Source organism: Hydra vulgaris, chromosome 11 (assembly GCF_038396675.1).
Source record: "Hydra vulgaris chromosome 11, alternate assembly HydraT2T_AEP".
NCBI classification, from domain to species: domain Eukaryota; kingdom Metazoa; phylum Cnidaria; class Hydrozoa; order Anthoathecata; family Hydridae; genus Hydra; species Hydra vulgaris.
This window is the reverse complement of record NC_088930.1, coordinates 30,776,788-30,800,037: the sequence shown is the minus strand read 5'-3', so window position 1 is coordinate 30,800,037 and position 23,250 is coordinate 30,776,788. Positions and strand designations below refer to the sequence as shown.

General features: G+C 27.0%; 1 protein-coding gene across 2 annotated transcripts in view; it reads left to right on the top strand.

The window, feature by feature from the left end:
- The window catches only part of LOC101234487 (coiled-coil domain-containing protein 13), a 68,909-nt gene that overhangs the window by 2,190 nt on the left and 43,469 nt on the right, over positions 1-23,250 (top strand). For both annotated transcript variants that reach the window (XM_065810744.1, XM_065810745.1), the window contains exon 4: positions 19,466-19,620. In XM_065810744.1, the coding sequence (XP_065666816.1) occupies positions 19,466-19,620 (155 nt within the window). The remainder of the gene's footprint in view (positions 1-19,465; positions 19,621-23,250) is intronic.

Sequence of the window (23,250 nt, the reverse complement as noted above, 5' to 3'; positions counted from 1 at the left end):
GCAAGGGCATCACTAGAAGAACCGCCGCAGATATGGCAACAGTATTCCATACAAGGCCAGATTTCAGATTTATAGAGATAGAGAACAGAATCCGAAGTAAGAAAGTGTTGAGCTCGATAAAGAGATGCAACTTAGCAGATGCTAATTTTGCAACTGATTTGATATATGATTTCCAAGAAAGATTGGAAGTAAGAGTTAATTCTAGAAGATGAAGAGTAGATGACTCATCGAGTACATCACCGTTCATAAATATAGGAAGATCTAACTTATTGCGATAATGATTGGCTAAAAAAAATTGAGTTTTATCTGAATTAAAGTTCACCAGCCACTGTGAGTCCCATGCTGTAGCAGAAGTAAGATCCTTTTCAAGCTCAAATGCCCCCTCCAAGTAATCAGCGAGTGTTGGTTTCTTATCATGACAAGAATAAATCGTGGTATCATCAGCAAACAATGCCACCTTAGATGTGAGAATATCTGGAAGATCATTAATGTAAATTAAAAAGAGTATAGGGCCAAGGATAGAACCTTGAGGAACCCCTGAAGTTACAGAATAAGAAGAAGAGTGCTGTCCATCGAGAACAACTTTTATACTACAATTGGAAAGGAAGGATTCAATAATCTTAAAGATGTTGCCAGATACACCATAAGAAAAAATCTTATGGAGAAGGCCAGCATGCCAAACTTTATCAAAAGCTTTTGAGATGTTAAGAGCGATGACCTTAACCTCTCCACCTTTATCTAATGCACGATAAAACCTATCAGTTATTACTGTTAGCAAATCAGCTGTAGAACAAGAAGATCGAAATCCATATTGATGGTCAGAAAGTAAGTTATTAGATTCAAGATGAGAAATTAAGTGTTTGTTAATTAAAGACTCAAAAACCTTGCTTATGATAGGAAGAAGACTAATTGGACGGTAGTTAGACGAATCAGAACGCTCTCCAGAGTTTTTGAAGATAGGGATAACAGATACCTCTTTCCAGCAGGCTGGAAAACAAGACTCTGATAAGCACTTGTTGAATAGTTTTGAGAGTATAGACGACAGCTCCGGAGAACACTTCTGCAAGACAATAACAGGTATGTTGTCTGGGCCACAAGCTGTAGAAGAGTCTAGGCATGAAATCTCTTTAGATACAGAAGCTTGAGTGATACGAATGTCAAGCAATAGATCAACCTGTTTGTTGGCAATATCAGGCAGAACACAACTAGTGGAATCAAGAGATGATATTGATGAAAAGTTTTTAGCAAACAATTCAGCTTTGACTTTAAGTAAGGTAAGGTGACAAAGTCTGAACCATACAAGAGAGGTGGAATTATAGATTTTCCCTTATTATTGATATTATTAAAGATTCTCCAGAAGTCATGAAGTCAAGACAAAACTTTTTTACAATTGTTTCTAGCAGTTATAAACAGACGTCTGTTTTCTGGAGAATTGTTTTGCTGATAAATATGGAAGTAACAGTTTCGATTGGCAATCGCAGCAGCACAGCATGAGGAAAACCATGGAGGAGAGTGAGGCTTGACCTGGAATCGTTGAGAGGGAACAATAGATTCAATGCCAGCCTGAATCCACAAAGTTATGTAAGAAGCACATTTGTCGACAGAAAGACGAAAGATTTCTACCCAAGGACCATCACGAAGAAAATCACAGAAAGAATCTTTATTGTAGTTGTAAGAGGTTCGATAATAGGGGGATTCAGGTGGTGAAGAAGAATTAGATATTAGTTTTAAAGAGATCAAACTGTGATCAGAAGCACCTAAAGGGGAATGTGGAGAAACTGAGCACTGACTAGGATCAGAAACAAGACATAAGTCTAATAGAGAAGGTAATTGATTCAGGTGATCATGAAAAGGAGTTGGAAAGTTGACTATTTGAGTTAGGGATTGAGAAAGGCAAAAGTTGAGGGCTTTAATGCCTGCAGAGTTACTGACACTAGAGTCAAGCCATTCAGAGTGGTGAGCATTAAAGTCACCGACAACAACTATATTAGCTGATGGATAAAGAGAGAGGGCTTGGTCAATATGATCAGAAATAACATCAAAAAGAGTGCAATCTTGAGATGACGGAGAGCGATATAGAACAAATAGAAAGGCAATAGATTGAAGTGGTGCTAAACGAAAGCACATGAAAGAATAGTCTGTGGATTCAAATCTAGTTTCACGACAAATGGGTGAATTCTTACGAATGTAAATGGCCAGGCCAAGCATGTGACTATTGGAGTCTTTACGAATTAAAGGAAGATAACCATCAACACTAAGATCACAAGATGAGACAGCAATATATATATATATATATATATATATATATATATATATATATATATATATATATATATATATATATATATATATATATATATATATATATATATATATATATATATATATATATATCAAAGGGGAGAAGTTATAAAAAATGTTTAAAAAATGAAAATTTTTAATTCACTCAATATTTGTTATATTGAATTTTTTTTTAATTTCACTTTAGTAAACATAAAGGGAGTTTATGTGAAGGTGATTTTTAAACAGAGAATGTTAGCAATCAAATTTTAGACAGAGTGTTACCAATATACTAAATTTTATTCATAGAATATGACCAATCAAATTTTAAAATTAAGTGGAAATTAATTTTGTAAAGAATTCTATTAGTATTCTAAATTGCAAAAAAAAAAAAAAAGAAAAGTAAAAGAGATTGAAAAATGTCTTGTTGGGAGGATCTGATCATTTTGTTAAAAAAAATAGCTATCAAAACAATCTATAAAATGAATTTTATTAAAGGTTGATTTTAGAAAAATCACACATTATTGCTTGTTTTTGGCACATTGTTTTAGACTCTTAAAGAGGTGCATGGCAAGTATAGTAGTTGGTATATAAGAATATTTAATCCATCTAAAACTATAAGTCAAATAGTTATGTTATATCAAGCTAATGCTCTAATATATTTTATTAAAATTTATTTATAAATAATAGAAAACAGTTTTTAACAACTAATTTAAACTTGAGGTTTTGTGACATTTCGCTAAGTAATCTTTAGAAAGTTGTGGATTTTTAAAATGGCAGACATGAAAAGTAAGAATCTTATATTTTGATGTTCTGAAAAGTGAGAATCTTATATTTTGCATAAAGTTGAATAGTGTTAGTTATATGACTTATAAATAGATTTTATCTGAAGAAAATCTACAAAACGTTGGTACAAAACATCTGGTTATTGATAGAGATTAATAACCTTGTAAAAAATGAGAAAATAGTGACATTTCTAAATCATTTACTAAAGTGCCAAAAAGTTACCAACTTAAAAATAAATATGATAATAAAGGAAAATAGTTGTAATCATTATCATAAGTATTTTGGAAACTTAATAAGTTCAATTATTCAAAAGTTGGAAACTTTTTTCTAGAGATTTCTAAAGATAAAAGTGAAATGTAATTTATTGAACAACTCTTTCGTACTTCGTTAAGATATGTATTGAATGAAATTTATTGATAGAAGAGATTGAATCAAATAAGCAGAAAGAAGTACGAAAGAGTTGAGAAACAAAAAATATCAAAAATAACATAAGTTTTTTCTTGTTATCTTAAAGTATTTACTTGTTATTTGAGAAAGCTTGTTGATCTTTTTTTTTTTTTGCTCCTACTTTTTATTTTAACTTTTGTTAAATAAAAAAGTAGGAGCATAATCAAAATAATAAGTAATAACATAATCCAGAATAATAAGTAGTAACATAATCCAGAATAATAAGTAATAACAAATGTTATTACTTATTATTTTGGATTATCATTAATATAAAATTAAGTATACCAAATATATAAAATTATTAAGTTTATCAAGTTTAGATTCACTTGTTAGTATTATTCTGACTTTGAGCTCAACCGAACATTATTCAATAAGAGTACTAATTTAATACATCATCTTGATTCTACATATAATCCAAGAAATACAATTTCAGATCTTAAGTATTCACATGGTTCAATTAGTTGTAAATACTATGACACTATTTCAATAAAAAAAATCAATTGTAACTCATCTTAACTTTCCTTATCATTTAATATTGATGATCTCTGTAGTTTTATTAGCACTCTTATAACATTACCTGTGGCAATAAGTATTACTGAACCTTATTTATATGTAAACGATACAAACATAATATATCTGTAAATGGGTTTAACATTGAGCTTTGCCCCACTGAGGCTAAAAAAGGGGGTGCTCTTCTATATCTAAGCTCCAATTTAAATTCGTAATCGAGTTCGTAATGACCTAAAGATCTGCTCTTTCAAATCTATTTTTGTTGAAGCTATAATGCCTCGCAAAAAAATAAAAATAATAATGGCTGCATATACCAACATCCCTCTATGAATCAAGACAAATTCACTACTAATTATTTAACTCCTCTATTAGGAAAGTTAATACTGAAAAAAAAGTATTAGAGACTATGATATGGATCTTCTAAGATATATTGAATCAAATACTATTTCTAATTACCTTGACTCACTAATCTCCTTTTCTCTACATCCTGCTAAAATTTTATCAACACATATAACAGCTAAATCACAGACACTTATTGATAACATATTTATAAACTTCCATTCACCTGACCAAACCTCTTGCAATCTCACTATATCAATATCTGATCATATAGCACAATTAATTAGCATTCCTAGTAAAACGAATCATCCAAAAAAAATTATATCTGCCAGGCGATGCTTCAAGTACTTTAACAAAAATATGCAAAATCTAACAATTTTAAAAATGAACTGTTTTTAAAATTTAAAATTTGTAGAAACAGAATCAGCAATCTATTAAAACTTAGTAAAAAATCTTGTTATATAATCTTTTTTAGTAAAAACCTAAACAATATTAAATTTTGATCTCAAGTTTCCAAATGCTAATTCGTTTTTTATTGATTCTGTCACTAAGAATGAAATCTCTAATCTCATTAAAACCACTTTTATAACTGGAAAAAACTTCCTTCTTAATAGCATTTAAACTTATTTGAGATATTATTTCTAAGTCTCTCAGTGTTGTTATAAGTAACTCATTTCAAAATAGTTCACAAAATAGTTAATTCCCAGATGCTTCCAAAGTTGTGAAATTTATACCAATATTTAAAAAAGGATCTACAATGGATAAGTCTAACTACTGACCCATCTCCCTTCGTTCTAAACTAGGCAAAACTTTTTGAAAAAGCTATACATAAGAGGCTCTATGCATTCTTGGATAAATTTAAATGCCTTTATAAATACCAGTATGGGTATCATGCTAATCACTCCACAACCCACTCACTTATTGAAATCAATGAATTAATTAGAAAATTCTCTTGATGATAAAAACTTTGCATGTCATGTATTTTTCGGTCTACAAAAAGCTTTTGATACAGTAGATAATCCTAACCCTGCTCATGTAAGTAGTTTTTTAAATTTGAATGTTTTCTTGTGATAAATGAATACACTCTTCAGGTCAAAAACTGCTTTTGCTATAAATATTAGGTTGTCAGATCTTTTTGGCAATAACTGTATATATATACAAATATAAGTGTGGATTTGGCTGTGCATGAAATGTCACTAATGATGTCATATTAAAATAGCCATCTGCATACTTCTCTTCAGACAAAAAAAAATAAAAATAATGAAACAAGCCTAAATTTATTTTTTCAAAATAAATATTTTTCATACATAGATAAATCTAAGTATGAAATGTATGTCTTTGTATTTGCCCCCACTAAATAATAGATAAGTTGCTGCATAACTATAAACATGCTAATTATTTAAAAATTTTCTATCAAATAATTTCTAAATTTACACTTAAAAAACAAGTGAAAATAGCAGAAGTCTTTAAATCTTTTCTTTAAATCATTTTGCAATCAATCATGTTTACATCTTCCTAGTAGTGGTATCACAGAAAAACTAAACAATCCTGATTTACAAAACAGGTTAGTGATAGGAAGGACATTGGGTTGTAAGAAATTGGTTTAGTTCTTTTAAAATGGTAAATATAAATAAGGAAATGACAGTATTAAAAATCATTGAAACCATAAATGATTGTTAAACTTGGTTATTAAATATATATATATATATATATATATATATATATATATATATATATATATATATATATATATATATATATATGTATATATATATATATATATATATATATATATAACCCAATTTTATTTTATTGTATGCATATCTTCAACAAGAGTGCTCAAGGAATAATATCAGGGCTGTATATAATAACTTTTAGTAGTAAACATTATGTTTTTTTTTTTATACTTTATCTATTATAACAGGACTCGGATTAAGTGATCGCGAATTGCGATATCTGGAAATGCTTCTGGTCTTTAAATTTTTAGCTTTTTAAAAACCTTAACTCTGTTTTTATCACTAAACTCAATAGCTGTTATTCAGTAAAAAATATTTATATTGATCTTAAATTATGATATAAAATCTTATTGTAAAACCATATTATTACTATTATTATTATTGTTAAAGATTAGGATTCAAACTTTAATATTTTAATTCATTTTATGCATCATCAGATAAAACTATACAATTACTAAAAAACAACTGCTAATTGAAACAGTCTAAAGGAACTTAGCGGTGATCAAATATTTTAAATAAAAGAAATCATTAAATAAGATATAAAATACTTTTATATCTTATTTAAATCTTATTCAATATTTTCTTATAAATTATATGCTTTTAACTCTTTTGCAGATATACAAAATTAAAGACAGAGGAGTTTAAAAACAAAAACTTATTTAAACTACTTATAGTTATTTTAAACAAAACTCTAATAACTTATCTTAAAATATATCTTTTTTATTATTATTTTTATTATCAATTAATTAATCTCTAAGTTAAAACATTTAAATTTTTAAATAATTCCTTCAACTTTCCCCCTAAATAAAAATCAATATTAATGTTTTTTACAATGCGCAAATAGCTTTAGCATAATTTTTTATTGGTTGATAATTTTGAATTACCGTGCAAATTTTTTGGAACTTTAGTAATAGTTATTTTTTTCTTACAACTTTTTCATTTATTTATAATCCTTAAATTACCTGGTGTTTAAAAAAACAATAATTAAAAATATATAAGTTTTGACTGTTATTGTTTTTGCAGTAGTAAATTTATTGTTTTGTTTTTTCATTAGTTTTTGCAATATGATAAATTGGCTATTTCATTAAAACAGTGTTCACGGTTTTTAATAAACTAAGAATTTAATGACCAGAAATATTTCAGGATATTGCAATTCGCGATCACTTAATTTGAGCCTTGTATGGCGTATTTAGATAACAAATTGTTACTAGTTTTTCCTACCTTTATAACATATGGCATTTTCTTGAAAAAGAAGAAAAAAAACAAAGAATAACGTAAGAAAAGGTTGCTGCCCCATGCCAAACCCTTAGTTGATATAGCAGCACTCCTTTACAGCAGCAGGCTGTAAGACAGTCAATGTATGTTCTGAACCCTGCAGTAGGCTATTTTAGCGTGGCATAAGAGATATTATCTAAACCTGTATTTATAGTTGTATATACAATATATGTATATATATATATGTATACAAACATATAAATATACATATATATATATACATATATATATATATATATATATTTATATACATATATATATATATATATATATATATATATATATATATATATATATATATATATATATATATATATATATATATATATATATATATATATATATATATATATATATATATATATATATATATATATATATATATATATATATAGTAAACTCCCGCTTATATAAACAGGCACTTTTTCAAGTTTCCTGCATACTCAAAACAATCTTCCTTCTCCGTGAATTTTCCTTTAACAAACTCATGCAAATATCCATCAGTTATTTGAACATGCAGTTATTCAAAATTTTGATTATTGGAAATGATATTTTACTACTCTTGACAAAATCCCCGTCAGTTATTCGAAGTTTTTGTCAAACGATTCTATTCCATTGCATTTCAAAATGTAACATTATGTAACGTTTTCAAAATATAACAAACAGAATAATGCTGTTAAAATATAATTAAAAAATTGGATACATTGCAACCTAGTGTGGTAGAAATTTCAACATGACATCTATACAAAAGAAGACAGTTCTAACAATCAAAGAAAATATATTGCTTTTAAAGATTTAGAATTGGAAAGACAGAAAAAACACAATGTTTTAAAGGTGTCAAAAGCCTACCTTGTCAGTACAAGTCCCAAAATAAATCCTGGATGGACTCTAAAATCTTTAAAGATTATGTTAGAAGGTCTGATGCAAAGTTTGAGGGTAGAAAAGTTGCTGTAATCATAGATGACTGCAAAGCTCATCCTAATGTTGACAATCTCAAAGAAATTGAATTAGATTTTTTACCACCAATCATAACCTCCAAAACTCAGCCAATGGACCAGGGAGTCATAAGGACAAGATGAAATATATCAATGCTTGTAAAATGACCCTACATATCAACACTCTTGAAGCTATGAGCATGTTGATCAAGTCATGGGATGCTGTATTGACAAACACTATAATGAAATATTTTAGAAAGACAGATATCTCGAAGGAAATACAAGTTGCAAGTATAAATTGTGATGATTATCCTTTTGAATTGTTTGAAGAGAATTTCAATGAGCTTAGATCACATGTTTTAGTAGACAAAAATTTTGGTGTTGAAGATTATGTAAATATAGATTTTGATATTTGTACAAGCACAACAATTATCACAGATCAAGAAAATCTGGATTCCATTTTAATCAACGATTGTGCTGAGGTAGATGAGAAGATAGATGAAGAGTCAAACAGTTTGCCTCCCGAAAAGCCAAAATTAGAGACTGCATGTGCAATAGAGTTAATTGAATATTGGTCTCTTTTTGAAAATAATGGCGTAAAAATCCAACAATTGCTAGGCTTTGTATCAAAGATGTTTGATAAACATTTTTTAGATAATCAAATAGCAATTGAAATAGCAAATCAAATAGCAAATCAAAAATGGACAATTTTTTCAAAAAACTGTAAAGATTTAATTTTTTTATTTTAAATTTGTTTTTTTAGAAGGTAAAACTTAAACAGCATCTAATTCCAAAGTTTTTCTTCCTTTGTACTCTTTACTTTTTTACTATTTCTGTTTTACTTCTGTTAAAACTTGAAATAGGTCACTTAAATAAGACTTTCAATTATTTGAAATTTCGGTTATTTAAAGTAAACTTATGTTCCCCCTGGAGGTTCAAATAACTAGGAGTTTACTGTATCAGTCTTCTTTGTTTTAAATTTAATGCCAGTGCACAATAAAGCTCTGGTTGGATGGTCATTTTTAAGGTGGCGTGTGCAATTTAAAAATTAATCTTTTTTTGCTATTTAAATTAAAATAAAAATATCAATAAGAGTGCTTTGAATAAATACTAGATTAGAAATAATAAAAAAAAACAACAGAGAAATGAATGTTTTATTTAAATTCTAAATAAAATAATTAAAATAAAAATGGCAAAAATATAAAAAACAAAAAAAGTTTTACATAAATGTCAAACAAAATAATTAAATAAAAAAAGAACGACAAACGTTTCATTAAAATTCTTAGTAAAATAATTTTTAAAAAAGACATAAGAAAAATTTTATTTAAATTTTAGATAAAATAATTTTTAAAAAAATGGAAAAAAATATATATATAAAAAGGTTTTAATGAATAATAAAAAAAATGATAGAGATAAAAATGGAAAGACAAACACTTTATTTATTTAAATTTTAGATAAAATAATTAAAATAAAAACAAAAAAATGAAGGTTTTATTTAAGTTTTAAATTAAAATAAAAATTGCAAAAAAATACATATAATTAAAAAAAAAATTATTTAAATTCTAAATGAAATAATTCCATTAAAAATGGCAAAACAATTGTTTTATTTAAATTCGATATAAAATAATTCATACATAAAAGTGTTTTCATGGTTTTTCATAAAAGTTTTTGATGAACAAAAAATATTTTTTGCAATTAAAAAAAAAACGTCTTTATTTATTTTGCAAACATTTTTGGAAACATTATACATTTTTGGAAACATTATTCCCAAACTTTGTAGCTTAAAAAAGTTCCATAATTGATTTTCTTGTATTTTCAATTTAATTGGTTGTTGGAAGTAAGCACATCCTGATTTGAAGTTGAAGAAACTGGAATTTCCATTTCATTATAAAATTCTGATGAAAGCATCATGAGCTGCTGTTTCTTAACTAAAGAATTTAGATCATAGTCACCAGGAATTTAAATGAAGTGATTATGCAATTGCTCTACATATTTCTGTATTTTTGAGATGCAATAAAGAACTGTTGTTGCCTTATCAAATGGTACCCATGAAGATTCTACATGAAAAAATCAACTTATAAAATATTTAATTAATAAGATTAACCATTTTGTTTATACTGAGAACCTGAATGATACACCTAAATGATACCAGGTAAATTTGTGATACATCAATTTTTGAACCAGCAAAATTAAGATGGAAGAAGAAAGTTAATAATTGGAAAAAAAGAAAATACAAGAAAATGAGATTGAGTTTATAAAAATTTTAAAACTGATGAATAGAATAATACAATAGAATTATTACAAAATTAAAAATATATAATGGTTTCCATGGTGAAGACATTTTTTCAGTAAATATTGAGAATGTTCATCTTAAGCGGTGAATATTCTAATTTAGTTGCACAAGTAACTTCTAAATGTTTTGAAATTCCTACTTTTTTATATGCAGATCGATCCAGTATTAACATTATTAGTTACAAACTACTTGCTCCTGCTATCATTCAGGTATCATTCATGTATGTGTGTATATATATATATATATATATATATATATATATATATATATATATATATATATATATATATATATATATATATATATATATGGTCGGGCAATTCTACTCTATGCCCGACCAAGTATTTAGCATTTAGTTGCGACAGCTCAATCATATGTATCAAAATGTTTGATACATATGATTGAACAATCAAATGTTTATAAATATGTATATTTTCTAATACAAAAATAACATAGGTACATCAATGACAAAAACAATAAAAATTATCAAAAGAAGTACTAAAATACGTAGTTTATGTTAACATTTTAAAATATGTGTCATCTTCAGATAAAATGTTATTAGAGACATTTTGTTTACAACAATATTTATCATTTTATATCCTCTTTTATACCAAAATTTGCAGAACAGTTTTGACTTGTATCTCTTGTCAAAAATAATTTTATCAGGTGATATCCACTTTCTGTTAATGGTATCTGTTAAATTGACAATTTAGGAGTGTTTTCTTGAGAATCTAGTAGTATCAATCTTAATATTTTGTTATTACCTTTTAACCCTGAATCATAAAGGTTTCCCAAACCACTTTCCTCATTATTCAAAATTAGCTCCCAAGAATGACCAATCAGTTTGTGAAGTGATAGTATTATACTGATCCATGATCCAGGTAAATTTATTTTTGTAACAGGCGGAAATTCATTTAATAGGACAATAGACAATGGCTTTTACATTGATCCAAATAAACTTTTCTTTTTGAGGAAAATACTTAAAGAATTTCTGAGATTTCAATTCAAACTTTTGAAATGTTGCATGATATTAAACAGGCAATTGTGCAATAGTTTGTGCAATAACCCTTGTTTAATTTTTTATGCAATAGTTTTCTAGCTATATAGCCTGATGTTGTTGTTCTTCTTTATCCAACTGTATCAGGGTAGTCCCATTTTATATCTGTTTTTTTAATATCTCTGTTTGTAATGAAGTCTCTACTTGCTTCAGAAATTTATTTGACACATTGAAAGGGGACTCAGACCAATTAAAAACACGAGCTTTCACATGTACAACAGTCTTCGTGAAATGGTCAAATGTACCCAGTAAAACATGAAGAAACTATAAAAATATCAGTAATTTTTAAATGTAATAATTTTTAATATCAAGTTTGTTCACATATTAAGACTATAGAATAATATAAACTATATTACAAGATAGCAATTTACTTGTATTGGTTTTACATCACAGGTTGGAATTGGTTTGAAGGTTAGTCCAGTCCTTGTGGTATAATCAGGGTTTTTTAAGTAAAGAACTGTCTCTGCTTTCATACCCATCATATATGACTGCACTATCACATTTACATTAAATTATTTTCCCTCTTTATACATAATGAAACCTTTATTTTTTTAACTCTTCAATGTCAGAATTAAAGACAATGATTGAAGAGTTTCTCTTGATTCTTTTCCTGTTTGAAGACTCAGCGCTTTGTGACTGAATAGGGCATTTGGTGAATTTGCAACCATATTAACAAACCTGCTTTTGTTTCAAGTGAAAATGAACAGAACATTGTCAGTATGATATTGCTAGTGTTAACATTATCTTTTTAATTAAATGCTGCATGGCTTCCACTACTATCAAATCTAAACTTTATTTTCATTAGTACATTTTTAATGTTTATATCTAAAACAATGTTCTCCAATATCCTTTGCATTGTCAGTTTAATAGCCTGAAGTAAACTGTAAAAAGTAAACACCAGAATTAGGTTCAAGATAATTCATAATAATTGGTGTTCAGATTGTTTTCTTCTGAGATGTTTCCAACTAGGCAATATATTAAAACTAACAGTTAAAACTAGCAGTTAAAAGAGTTTTTTTTAGTTTGTATATAAATGCCTACCAAGAGCACAATCTGTTTAAATCAACATCGTTTTTTATTGGAACCTTATTAAAAGAGTTATTCTTTAGCATACTTTTTAAGCAAGGTTTCCTTATGTCTTGAATTGTATGCTAGCATAGCCCATTTTTTTAAGTTTGTTTTTCTTCAGATGCAGATCTTTGCCAGCTATTCTGAACTATTGTTTTTTGTGCAAATGTCAATTTATCGGAGCCAAGTGCCTTAGCAATTATCAGTATACAACCTGTTATATTTGCAGAAATAGTTTTTGGTTGTTTATTTTCCTCATCAATAGAAATTTTAAATAAGTCAAATTCAGTGAGCTTCATTATTATTAAACTAAAGATATAAATATTTTTGTTGATTCATTTTCTAATAACTTTTTAAACAAAATGATTTGAACTCCAAATAATATAATTCAAAATATAAACAAGTTTATGTGATATGTAAAAATATTTTATTATACACCACAAAGCACTCAGTTTTGATTTTAACTCTTGCAATTCATTCATTTTAAAACAGATTTAAATGCTGCAATATTTTTTTTTTATTAATAGTTGTACTAACTAGATTAAATTTGGTTGAAAATAAAAGTTTAATGGAAAAGAGGGCAAGGGGGGCAGGGTCGAAGTGTTAGTCAAAAATTGGTTTTAATCCTTCTTTAAAAAAACATTCGCGCTACCTAAAACATTTTAGTTCAACTGATTTTTGATAAGATAAAAATTGTAATTAAACAAAGATTACAGCTTTTCTGTTTTTTTTAATTTGCATTCTGCTTTTTTTTATTTCCATTAAAATATTTTGTTTTCATTTACCGTGAAGCCAAATGTATTTTCAGTCTTTCTTACAAAATCCAAAAAAAAGTAATAGTATTTTCAGTTTTAAGATGTTATAAGCAGAACTTGTTTTTAACAAATATCAGTATAATTTTGAAATTTACATTAAATTTATCTTATATTTATAGCACTAGTATTAGTTTTGTTTTTAAAATAAAATAAATATAAGTTGGGCTTTTAAAGCTTTTACTTATGATCATGTTATTTTTGTTCAGTTATAAAAGTTTGGTTCGTTTTATAAAAAAAAAAATGAAGTTTTTCTACTTAAATTTAACAAAAAGGGAAAACCCAAACATAACATTTATAACTCGAGTTTAAAAGAATTTTTTTGTATTGACATCATTTATTAGCTACATAAGCGCATTAATCAGACCAATATTTTTTTTTTAAATCATAGAGCTGGAACTTACCTTTGAGGGAAAAAAATGGCGTCAAAAATTATAAAGTTTTTCACTTTAACGGTCAAAAAATAAATAAAATCTATTAACCTTTTTTTAACATTTTGGCTTTAGCAAAATCTTCACACACTATCATAGACTAGTTAATCATTTTTAATCGATGTTCAGTCAATGATCAATTCAAAAAACTAATGATAAAGAAAAAACTTTTGTTAAAAAGCAATTTTAAAACTGAAATGTAAAATAAAGTTATATATAATACAAACATTTTTAAGTAACTTGAATTTAATTTATTAATTTTTTTTTTTTACTTTAAAAAAATGGAACGTTTTAAGATTTGTAAAAGAATTTTAATTAAATATTTAATAAAATAAATTTATATTTAATTATCCTTAATAATAAATTTAATTTAAATTTAATAAAATAAATGAAAATTACATTTTTTTAAGAAATGGAAAATAAAAAAAAGTTTATTTATCTATCTGTTTTTTTATCTAATAAAAAAAAATATTCCACAAATGTTTTTTACAACAATTAATTACAGCTAAACATTTTAATGTAATAAATGTTTTTTTTAGCTATAAAAAAACATAAAAACAACTTGCAAAAAAAAAACCTAACGTTTTTTTTTAAATAATTTTTTATATGTAATTTTAATTTAATAGTTTAGTAATTAATTAAATAATAAATAAAAAACAATATTCAAATGTTAAAATATAATCAATCATTCTGATAAAACAACAATATATGAAAAACTGTTATACATCACATTGTTGTTTATAAAAATGAATGATCTTAATTATATTATTCTCTTCTTCTTTGTGAATGAAAATGTCATTGTATATAAAAATTTCTACACTCGCTTTATTAACAAGTAGGAGAGTGACAAATCGTTTAAAAAAACTTTGGTAATTAAACTTTGAATAGTTGGATACTTGAAAAAAAGTAAAGTTGAGATAATAGTTTTTCGAAGTTACACTGCAGTTTTTATCTTTTGCTCAGAGTTATTAGTGTGTGCTCTACTTATTGAGTTTTTGTTATTATGCTTTTGTTTTGGTTTTGTTTCTCAATTTCTCCAGTTTTATCAGTTCTATAATTGGATTATTGTTGAGTTTATTCCAGATGTAGTCAAACCAATAATTTGCAAGCATTGCAAAAAATGGCAGAAAAACAACCTTCGCAACCATCACGTTTCTTTATTCAAGTATCTTGACGTTTGCTTAACTAATTTTGCAATAAAGGTAGCAATTTTGCAAGATCTATTTGAGTATTAAAATATTGTCTTATTAAAATAATTGAATAAAATATAACATTTCTTATTGCGTTTCTTTAGTTCATTTTTCTTTTAAAAATTTACCTGTGATATCTCTAAGCTATAAAGATATATTATATTAAGTGACAATTATATTAAAATCTTTTTTTAAATAAACCTTGAACTAAAGAGTTCTATTCTTTTACAATTGTTTTTCAACTGTTTAGACTAAAATTATTACTACCATTTATGTTCAATTTACTATCATATTCTTTTATGAACTCCTAATTGATTTTCTTATTTAATTAATTCTTTTCGGAAATTAGGAGAAAATATATATGTTGATGTGATAAGAAAGTTAAAATTTGAGGTAATCTATTTTTTAATTTTTAAGAGACTTTGTACAAATATATTTTTTAAGATTCTGGTATATATACTTCTTAAATATATTCTTCTTATATAATATAGGTGTGTATAAAAAAAGGCTTTTATATGAATTTAAAAAAAAAAAAATATTTTTTTAAATTTTTTAATTAATAGAATCAATAGTAGGGTATTAAATGCGGTTTATATGCGGTAGTGGTGTAGTGGTAGAGCGCTCGCTTCATGAGCGAGAGGTTCCGAGTTCAATTCCCGCCACGTCCCTGGTAGTACCGCGCTCAACTTGTTTCTCTGCGCAGTGGCCTTGTTCGTCAAGGTTCGTGTTTCGGAGTTAAAGAGTTGAGAGAGGGTTATAACCACAATTAGCCTCTTCATCTGTAGTGGCCTTCTTGGCCTTGGGGAGGTGAATTATAAAAAAAAAAAAAAAAATGCAGTATTATTTTATATATCAGGTTTATTTCTGTAAAATATATTTAAATGTATTAAATATAGCGCAAATATAAAAACAAAAATAAAATATAAGGAAATCATATAGTATTATTTTTATCATACAAAAGGAATATATATATATAGTAATAAATTATTTATAAATATTTTAAATAAATTAGCCCAAAATATCTTCAATTTCAAAATCAAACGCAGTTTCTTCACTTTTACTCAATTCAGGTGATTTCCATTTACCTTCATGCTTAAACTATCGTAATCAATGTTGTCCTTTTCACTATTTACTTTTGTAGCAGGTTGAATTATTGGATCAAAAATAGCAGATCGTCGTTTTTGTGTAAATAAATCAGTAACCCATTTGATTACATTTTTCCTATCATTATCACTAAAATTTGGATCATTGATTTTAATTATAAATAAGATATTTGATTTTTAATGAGTTATATATTAGCATATTAAATAAACTGCCGGCTTTTTCAAAACAAAAAAAAACAGGAAGAAACAACTTTAAAGTGTGACAAATTAGTTTATCAATCAATTAAGCAAAATGTGCGATTATACAAAAAAGAAATTGTCTTTGTTATCTAGCAGTTCTTATTGTATAAGTTTACAAATTTCCAAAGAATACTGAAAACACAGATTATTATGTTAAATTCTTTTGCATATTATGCCTACTTTTTAACATACTAATTGTTTAACTTTTAACATAACACAGAATAATACAGAACAGTTATAGCTGTTTAAAATAACTTGTTTGATTTTTATTTTTTATTTTTACATCAGAATATTCAAAAATTATTTTTTTCATAATTTTTTAGCATATCCTGAATGAAATAGTTTTGTTTTTTAACTAGTAAAACAAACAGTTTTACAAAATTACATCATTTGAGAAGTTTTTTAAAGAACAACTAAATAAAAACATAAAAATATTTAACTATTTTTACCAAATATTTATACTTTGCACGGGCTTTATTTTGCCCTCGTAAACTGATTTGCACGGGTGTGGAGGTTTCCTGCCGAAACCTGTATATAGTCTTGCATGGTAGTCGAAAAGTTTTGCATGGTTTTGCAAAAGCTTGCATGGTTTTGCAAAAGCTTGCATGGTTTTGCAAAAGCTTGCATAGTTTTGCAAAAGCTTGCATGGTTTTGCAAAAGCTTGCATGGTAGTTGAAAAGTTTCATAAACTGTAATTTTAAAGATCCCGCTAATAAACCAGACCAGCAAGTTTAAAAATTTGAATAAATTTTTTTTAAAATGATAGATGGCTTGTCTAAACCTAACCCTCAGTCGATGTAGCCTCACTTCCTTGCAGCAGCAAGCTATAAGATAGTTAATATAGTAGCACTTCCTTGTAGCAGCAGGCTATAAGATAGTCGATATAGCTTTAATTAAAAAATATGTTTGAAAAAACAAAAACACTTATATTTAAAAAAAACTTTCTATTCATTATTATTGCGGTTTTTAAAAAACGATAGTGATCCCTGTTGACACCAAGGATCATCAGTTTAAACTCCTGCTATGATGCGTTAAAATATCTATCAATCAAAGTACAAAATATTCTATATTGTTGTGTACGAATATAACAATCTAGCTAGTTATAAAAAATGGATAGTTATAAAAAATCTTTTATAATGTCATATTTAGATAAGAAAATTAAATATTTTTATCTAAATTTTATCTATTATATTGATCCATAATGAATTTTCTTTATGAAAATCATAATGGAAACCCATCCCAAACTGCACAGTTGCAGATTCTAAGAGTAAATTTAATATTGTATGTATGTATGTATGTATGTATGTATTAGTGATCGACCGGAACTAGTATTTTGCCAGAACCTGAGCTGAACTAAAATTTTTATTATTCATAACCGGAACAGAGCCGAAACCGGAACCAAAAATCAATAATATATATTGTTTTTTAAAGTTAGTTTTAATTTAAACAAAATATTAAATTAATAAAAATTACTAATAACTGAATCCAACAACTGGAAGATTTTCTTGACAAAAAATTTTTTTCAAATTTTCTGAATGCATTCTGTTTCTTTTGTTTGAGAGAATATCTCCAGCTGTAGAAAACAGTCTTTTAACATCTGCAGATGTTGGAGGTGGTGTTAGGTACTTTTTTTCCACCTTAGTCAACGCTAACTTGATTTTAAAATTTGCATTTTTTCATAGCTTTTCCAAAACTCAAGGCATTGAGAAGCCATTAGACTATCCAAAAAATCATTCAACGCTTCTTTTATCATTTTGGAAGATGAACGTGCATTTGGTTCTATTTGAGTTTGAGATTGCATAATAATTTTTGACAATATGAAAAAACGATGCATTTTTTTCATTGTTGTCAGAAAATTCAATTCCCACTGAAGGAAATTTGATTATGGTGGCAGCTATGGCTGGCTTTAGGTGTAAAGTTTTCTCAAGCATACAATAGGTAGAGTTCCATCTTGTGGCAACATCGCTTTTTAAGCCAAGTCTGACTTTTGTATCCAATTGGATTTCTTGCTGTCTGTAAAGTCCAGTGTAGAAAGCAGTAGAATGGGATGCGTCAGAACAGAGTTTTTGACTCTTTGCAATCAGTCCGTCTATGGTTGGATCTGAAAATAGCTATTTTTTGATGACAAGTTAAAGGGTGTGGTTAAGGCATTCAGCTGACACATAATTACAGCTTGGTTCATTAAAGGCTGCCCTTTACATTTGCTGCATTGTCTCTTAAGCAAACTTCAATTTTTGAAAAAATTTCCCACTCTTTTGCTGTTGTTTCGATCTTGTTGAAAAATTTTTTTGCGGTATTCCTTTCATCAAATTGAGAACAAGAGATGTAGAATTTGACACGGTTCCAATCTTTGGAAATATAGTGAACCGTCATCCCCATGTAACCATGATGAAATGATGACTATGCATCAAGACAGACTGACACACTTTCAGCTTCTGATTGAACCAACTTTTTCTTGAGAGTAAACTTCTGTACTATTTTTTGTATTATTTTCTCAAGCTTGTTTAATTTAAAAAACTTTTTTTAAAATTATTTTATCAAAATGATAATGCTTAATAAAGCTTTAAGATATCCATTTTCGGTAGCATTTTGAACCGAAATTCCAGCTGAAAATCTTAAATAATACTGGAACCGGAATAGGAACCGAAAAATTGGGTCTGTGTTGTGGCTGGAACCAGAACTGAACCCAATTTCGGTCGATTGCTAGTATGTATGTATGTATGTAGGTATGTATGTATGTATGTAGGTATGTATATATGTATGTATGTATGTATGTAGGTATGTATATATGTATGTATGTATGTATGTATGTATGTATGTATGTATGTATGTATGTATGTATGTATGTATGTATGTATGTATGTATGTATGTATGTATGTATGTATGTATGTATGTGTGTATGTATGTATGTATGTTTATGGTATATATACATATATATGTTATAATTACAATACAAATTCAGATGAAGAAATGAAATGTATTGGAGGTAATGCAGCATCAAAAATTATATTTTTTTCCAAGAAATGCAAAGCCCTAACAGCTGAGCTTGAATGTGAAAAGTCAAAAAAATTGTTGAAGAAGAAATTGTTGCAAGATAAACTTGGTTGTTTGGAAGAGGTATTACTATTTGTGATTCTATTTTCAAATAATTCTATAAATACATAATACTAATCTTACGCCACTGTCATAAATATATATACTCTCTGCAAAACAGGTTTGCATGGCTCTAATATAATTTACTAAATTTAATTTTAAAAATTCTGATTTTAATCAGGACAATTTTTCAGGTGGAGAAAAAAAAGTACACACATATTGTGATTCATGTTTTTGTAGTTAAAGTAAAGACATGTATACAACAGCTGTATACTAACTAAATGAGACTTAATTGAATGATAAATAACACAAGAATGAATTTTAGTAGATGGCACAAGAGATGCTAGCTCTTTAGAGCAGCATCTATTATAGTATTTATAGAAAAGAAAAAGAGAAGCAACATTAAAACAATGTGACAATGGTTGAAGGTTGACTGCAAAAGCAGGTCCAACTATGTTTAAAATGCATTTTTGCACCTTGTCTTAAAAAAAATGGGCATCATTCGAAGATCTGCTTTAGATATGGCAACAGTATTCCATGCAAGGATAAGTTTAAGATTTATAGAGATAAAGAATAAAATTGGGAGTAAGAAAGATAAAAAGATGCAACCTTAGCAGATACTGATTTTGCAATGGTTTTAATATATGGTTTTCATAAAAAAAATTGGAAGAGTCAAACCTAGAAGAGGAAGGAAAGATGACTTATTGAGTACATAACCATTCATAAATATAGAAAGATCTAGATTGTTAGGATAACAATTAGCTAAAAAAAATTGAGTTTTATCTGAGTTAAAGTTTACCAGCCACTGAGAGCCCAATGTTGTAGCAGAAATGAGATTCTTTTAAAACTCAAATGTCCCCTCCACGCAATTGAGCTTGGAGGGGACTAATGAGCTTATCTAAATGCTTATCTAACTAAGCTGTAGAATATATATATATATATATATGCATATATATATATATATATATATATATATATGCATATATATATATATATATATATATATATATTTTTATATATATATATATATATATATATATATGCATATATATATATATATATATATATATATATATATTTATATATATATATTTATATATATATATATATATATATATATACACACACACACACACACACACACACACACACACACACACACACACACACACACACACACACACACACACAAAGTGGTATTCACTCGGTTTTTGTTAGGTCACCCGGCGGGCAACTGAGAATAATTATTTAGCTAATCTTGGTTGCCCACCAATATTTTGAGTGGTCGGTAATTATTTAAAAAAAAAAAAATTTATGTCTTCAATGAGTTTTTTAAAGTGTATGTTTTCACTTGAAATAAAATTATATTTTCATATTTGATGAATATGAAATTATAAAAATAATAAATTTTTTTGTTAACAATTATTTTTTTAACTTAACTGACAGGGGTTATGATAGTTTATGTTTATTTGCATCATGTTTTATGAATTAAACTTTAAATGAATGAGAATTGCAACTTTAACAAGTTTTAAAAATTTTAAACATCTTTGTATTTTTATTGCGCACTCACTCTTTTAAAGAGAGAAAGAAAAGTTTTTTCATAATTAAACTTTGAATGAACGATAATGGAAAGATAAAATAATTTTTAATCAAACTTTTTTTGAAGTTATTCTTTAAAATAATAAAAATATTATAGTTATATTTTAATTATTTTTAATAACAATGGACAATCTATTATTATTACAAAACTTTATTTGTATATTAAAATTTTTGTTATATTATTTAAACAAAACATTTTCAACAAACGTTTTGACAAAATTAAATAAAAAAAGTTTATTATTCAATGAAAAGCGTTTGATAAATAAATGTTTTAACATAAGAAATTTTTATAATTTAATTTCATAAAAACATTTGCAAATTATTAGCACTTATGACTTCAAAACACTCAAAATAAACTTCAACAATCAGACTTTAAAAATGTTGCCTTATTGTTACGTTAAATTAAAAAGTAATTATCATTTAGCGCCAAAAACGTTGCTAAATGTAGAAATGCAAACTGCAGCAAAAAAATTAATTTAAATAATGAGTAACTTAAATTTAAGTAATAAGTTAAAAAATGAACCAATTTAAATAGCCACCTGGCCGGGCGATTCAATTGCATTAAAACACTATTTCCAGTAGCCCTTCAAAAGATTTGGGTGGCATTTGTCATCGGGCGACCACGAGTGTACACCACTGATATACATATATATATATATATATATATATATATATATATATATATATATATATCTGCATCAGATGTTAGCAGAGCTAACATCTGATGATGATGATGACGAGGAAGAAGAAGTTATTGAAGTAACAACAGACAGCTCAGAATATACTGAGTCATCAGATGATGCTGATTTTCAAGTAGATACTCCTGCAATTTCAAAAGTAGAGAATAGGTCAACACCTGTATTAGGAGCTAGAAGATGTAGAACTCGCGGTGGAGTTAGAGGCACTAGTAGCATTTATGGCTTAAATAGTCAATGGAGAATAAGTTGTGCAAATCAGGTGTTAGAAAGAGGAAATATACATAATGATAGAGCTGAGGAAATAAGTCCAGGTAAAACTAATGAAATAGTTGAAACTGAAGTGGAAATTAGCAGTACAACAAATGTTTATAAGTGCCCAAAAAGTAATGAAATATGGCAAAAACAAAGACTAAACAATTCTTAAAAATTTGCAGCACAAAATGTCATGAAATTAAAACCAGGATTATCACCATATGCAATACGTATGACAAATTCAATAAATGATGCTTTTCAACTTTTTTTTTACCCCAAAGATCTTCAAGATAGTTCTAACTAATTCAAACAAAGAAGGTGAAATTCTTTTTAAAGAAAAGTGGGTACCAATATCTGAGGATGAACTAAATGGGTTTCTTGGACTTTTATTTTTAGCAGGTGTTTGCCGATCACCAGGTGAAGCTACAGAGGAGCTATGGGACATTAGTGATGGCCGGCAGATTTTTCGTTCGGTAATGAGTCGTGAGTGTTTTCATACCATTTCAATAGTTTTGAGATTTGACAACAAAGAAATTCGATTATTAAAACCCAACAATGACAAATTTGAACCTATTTGTGAGGTTTTTGACATTTGGATACAAACACTTTTAAATAGTTTTAGACCATATGAAAATGTTACTATTGATGAACAGCTGGTTCCATTTCGTGGACGTTGTTCCTTTAGACAATATATAAAATCCAAACCAGCTAAATATGGCTTAAAGCTATGGTTATTGTGTGATTCTAGTACCAGCTATGTCTTGAATGCACAAATTTATACCGGTCATATTTATATATATATATATATATATATATACATATATATATATATATATATATATATATATATATATATATATATTTGTTTAGATTTTTTTTTAATAACAAAGTAATGTATTATTCTTGGTAAAACAGAATAAAACTATCTTGGGTAATCTTTTTAAACAACAAATTATTTTATTAAAAACATAATTATTTAATTGGGGTCCGTATGGACCCCAACGTAAAAAGCAAAAGTTAACCAGCGACGGCATAGTAGGGTTGAAGTTTTGAATAACGATGCTTAGTTAATTTTGAATTTGTGTAACCTAAGTTAAAACTTACC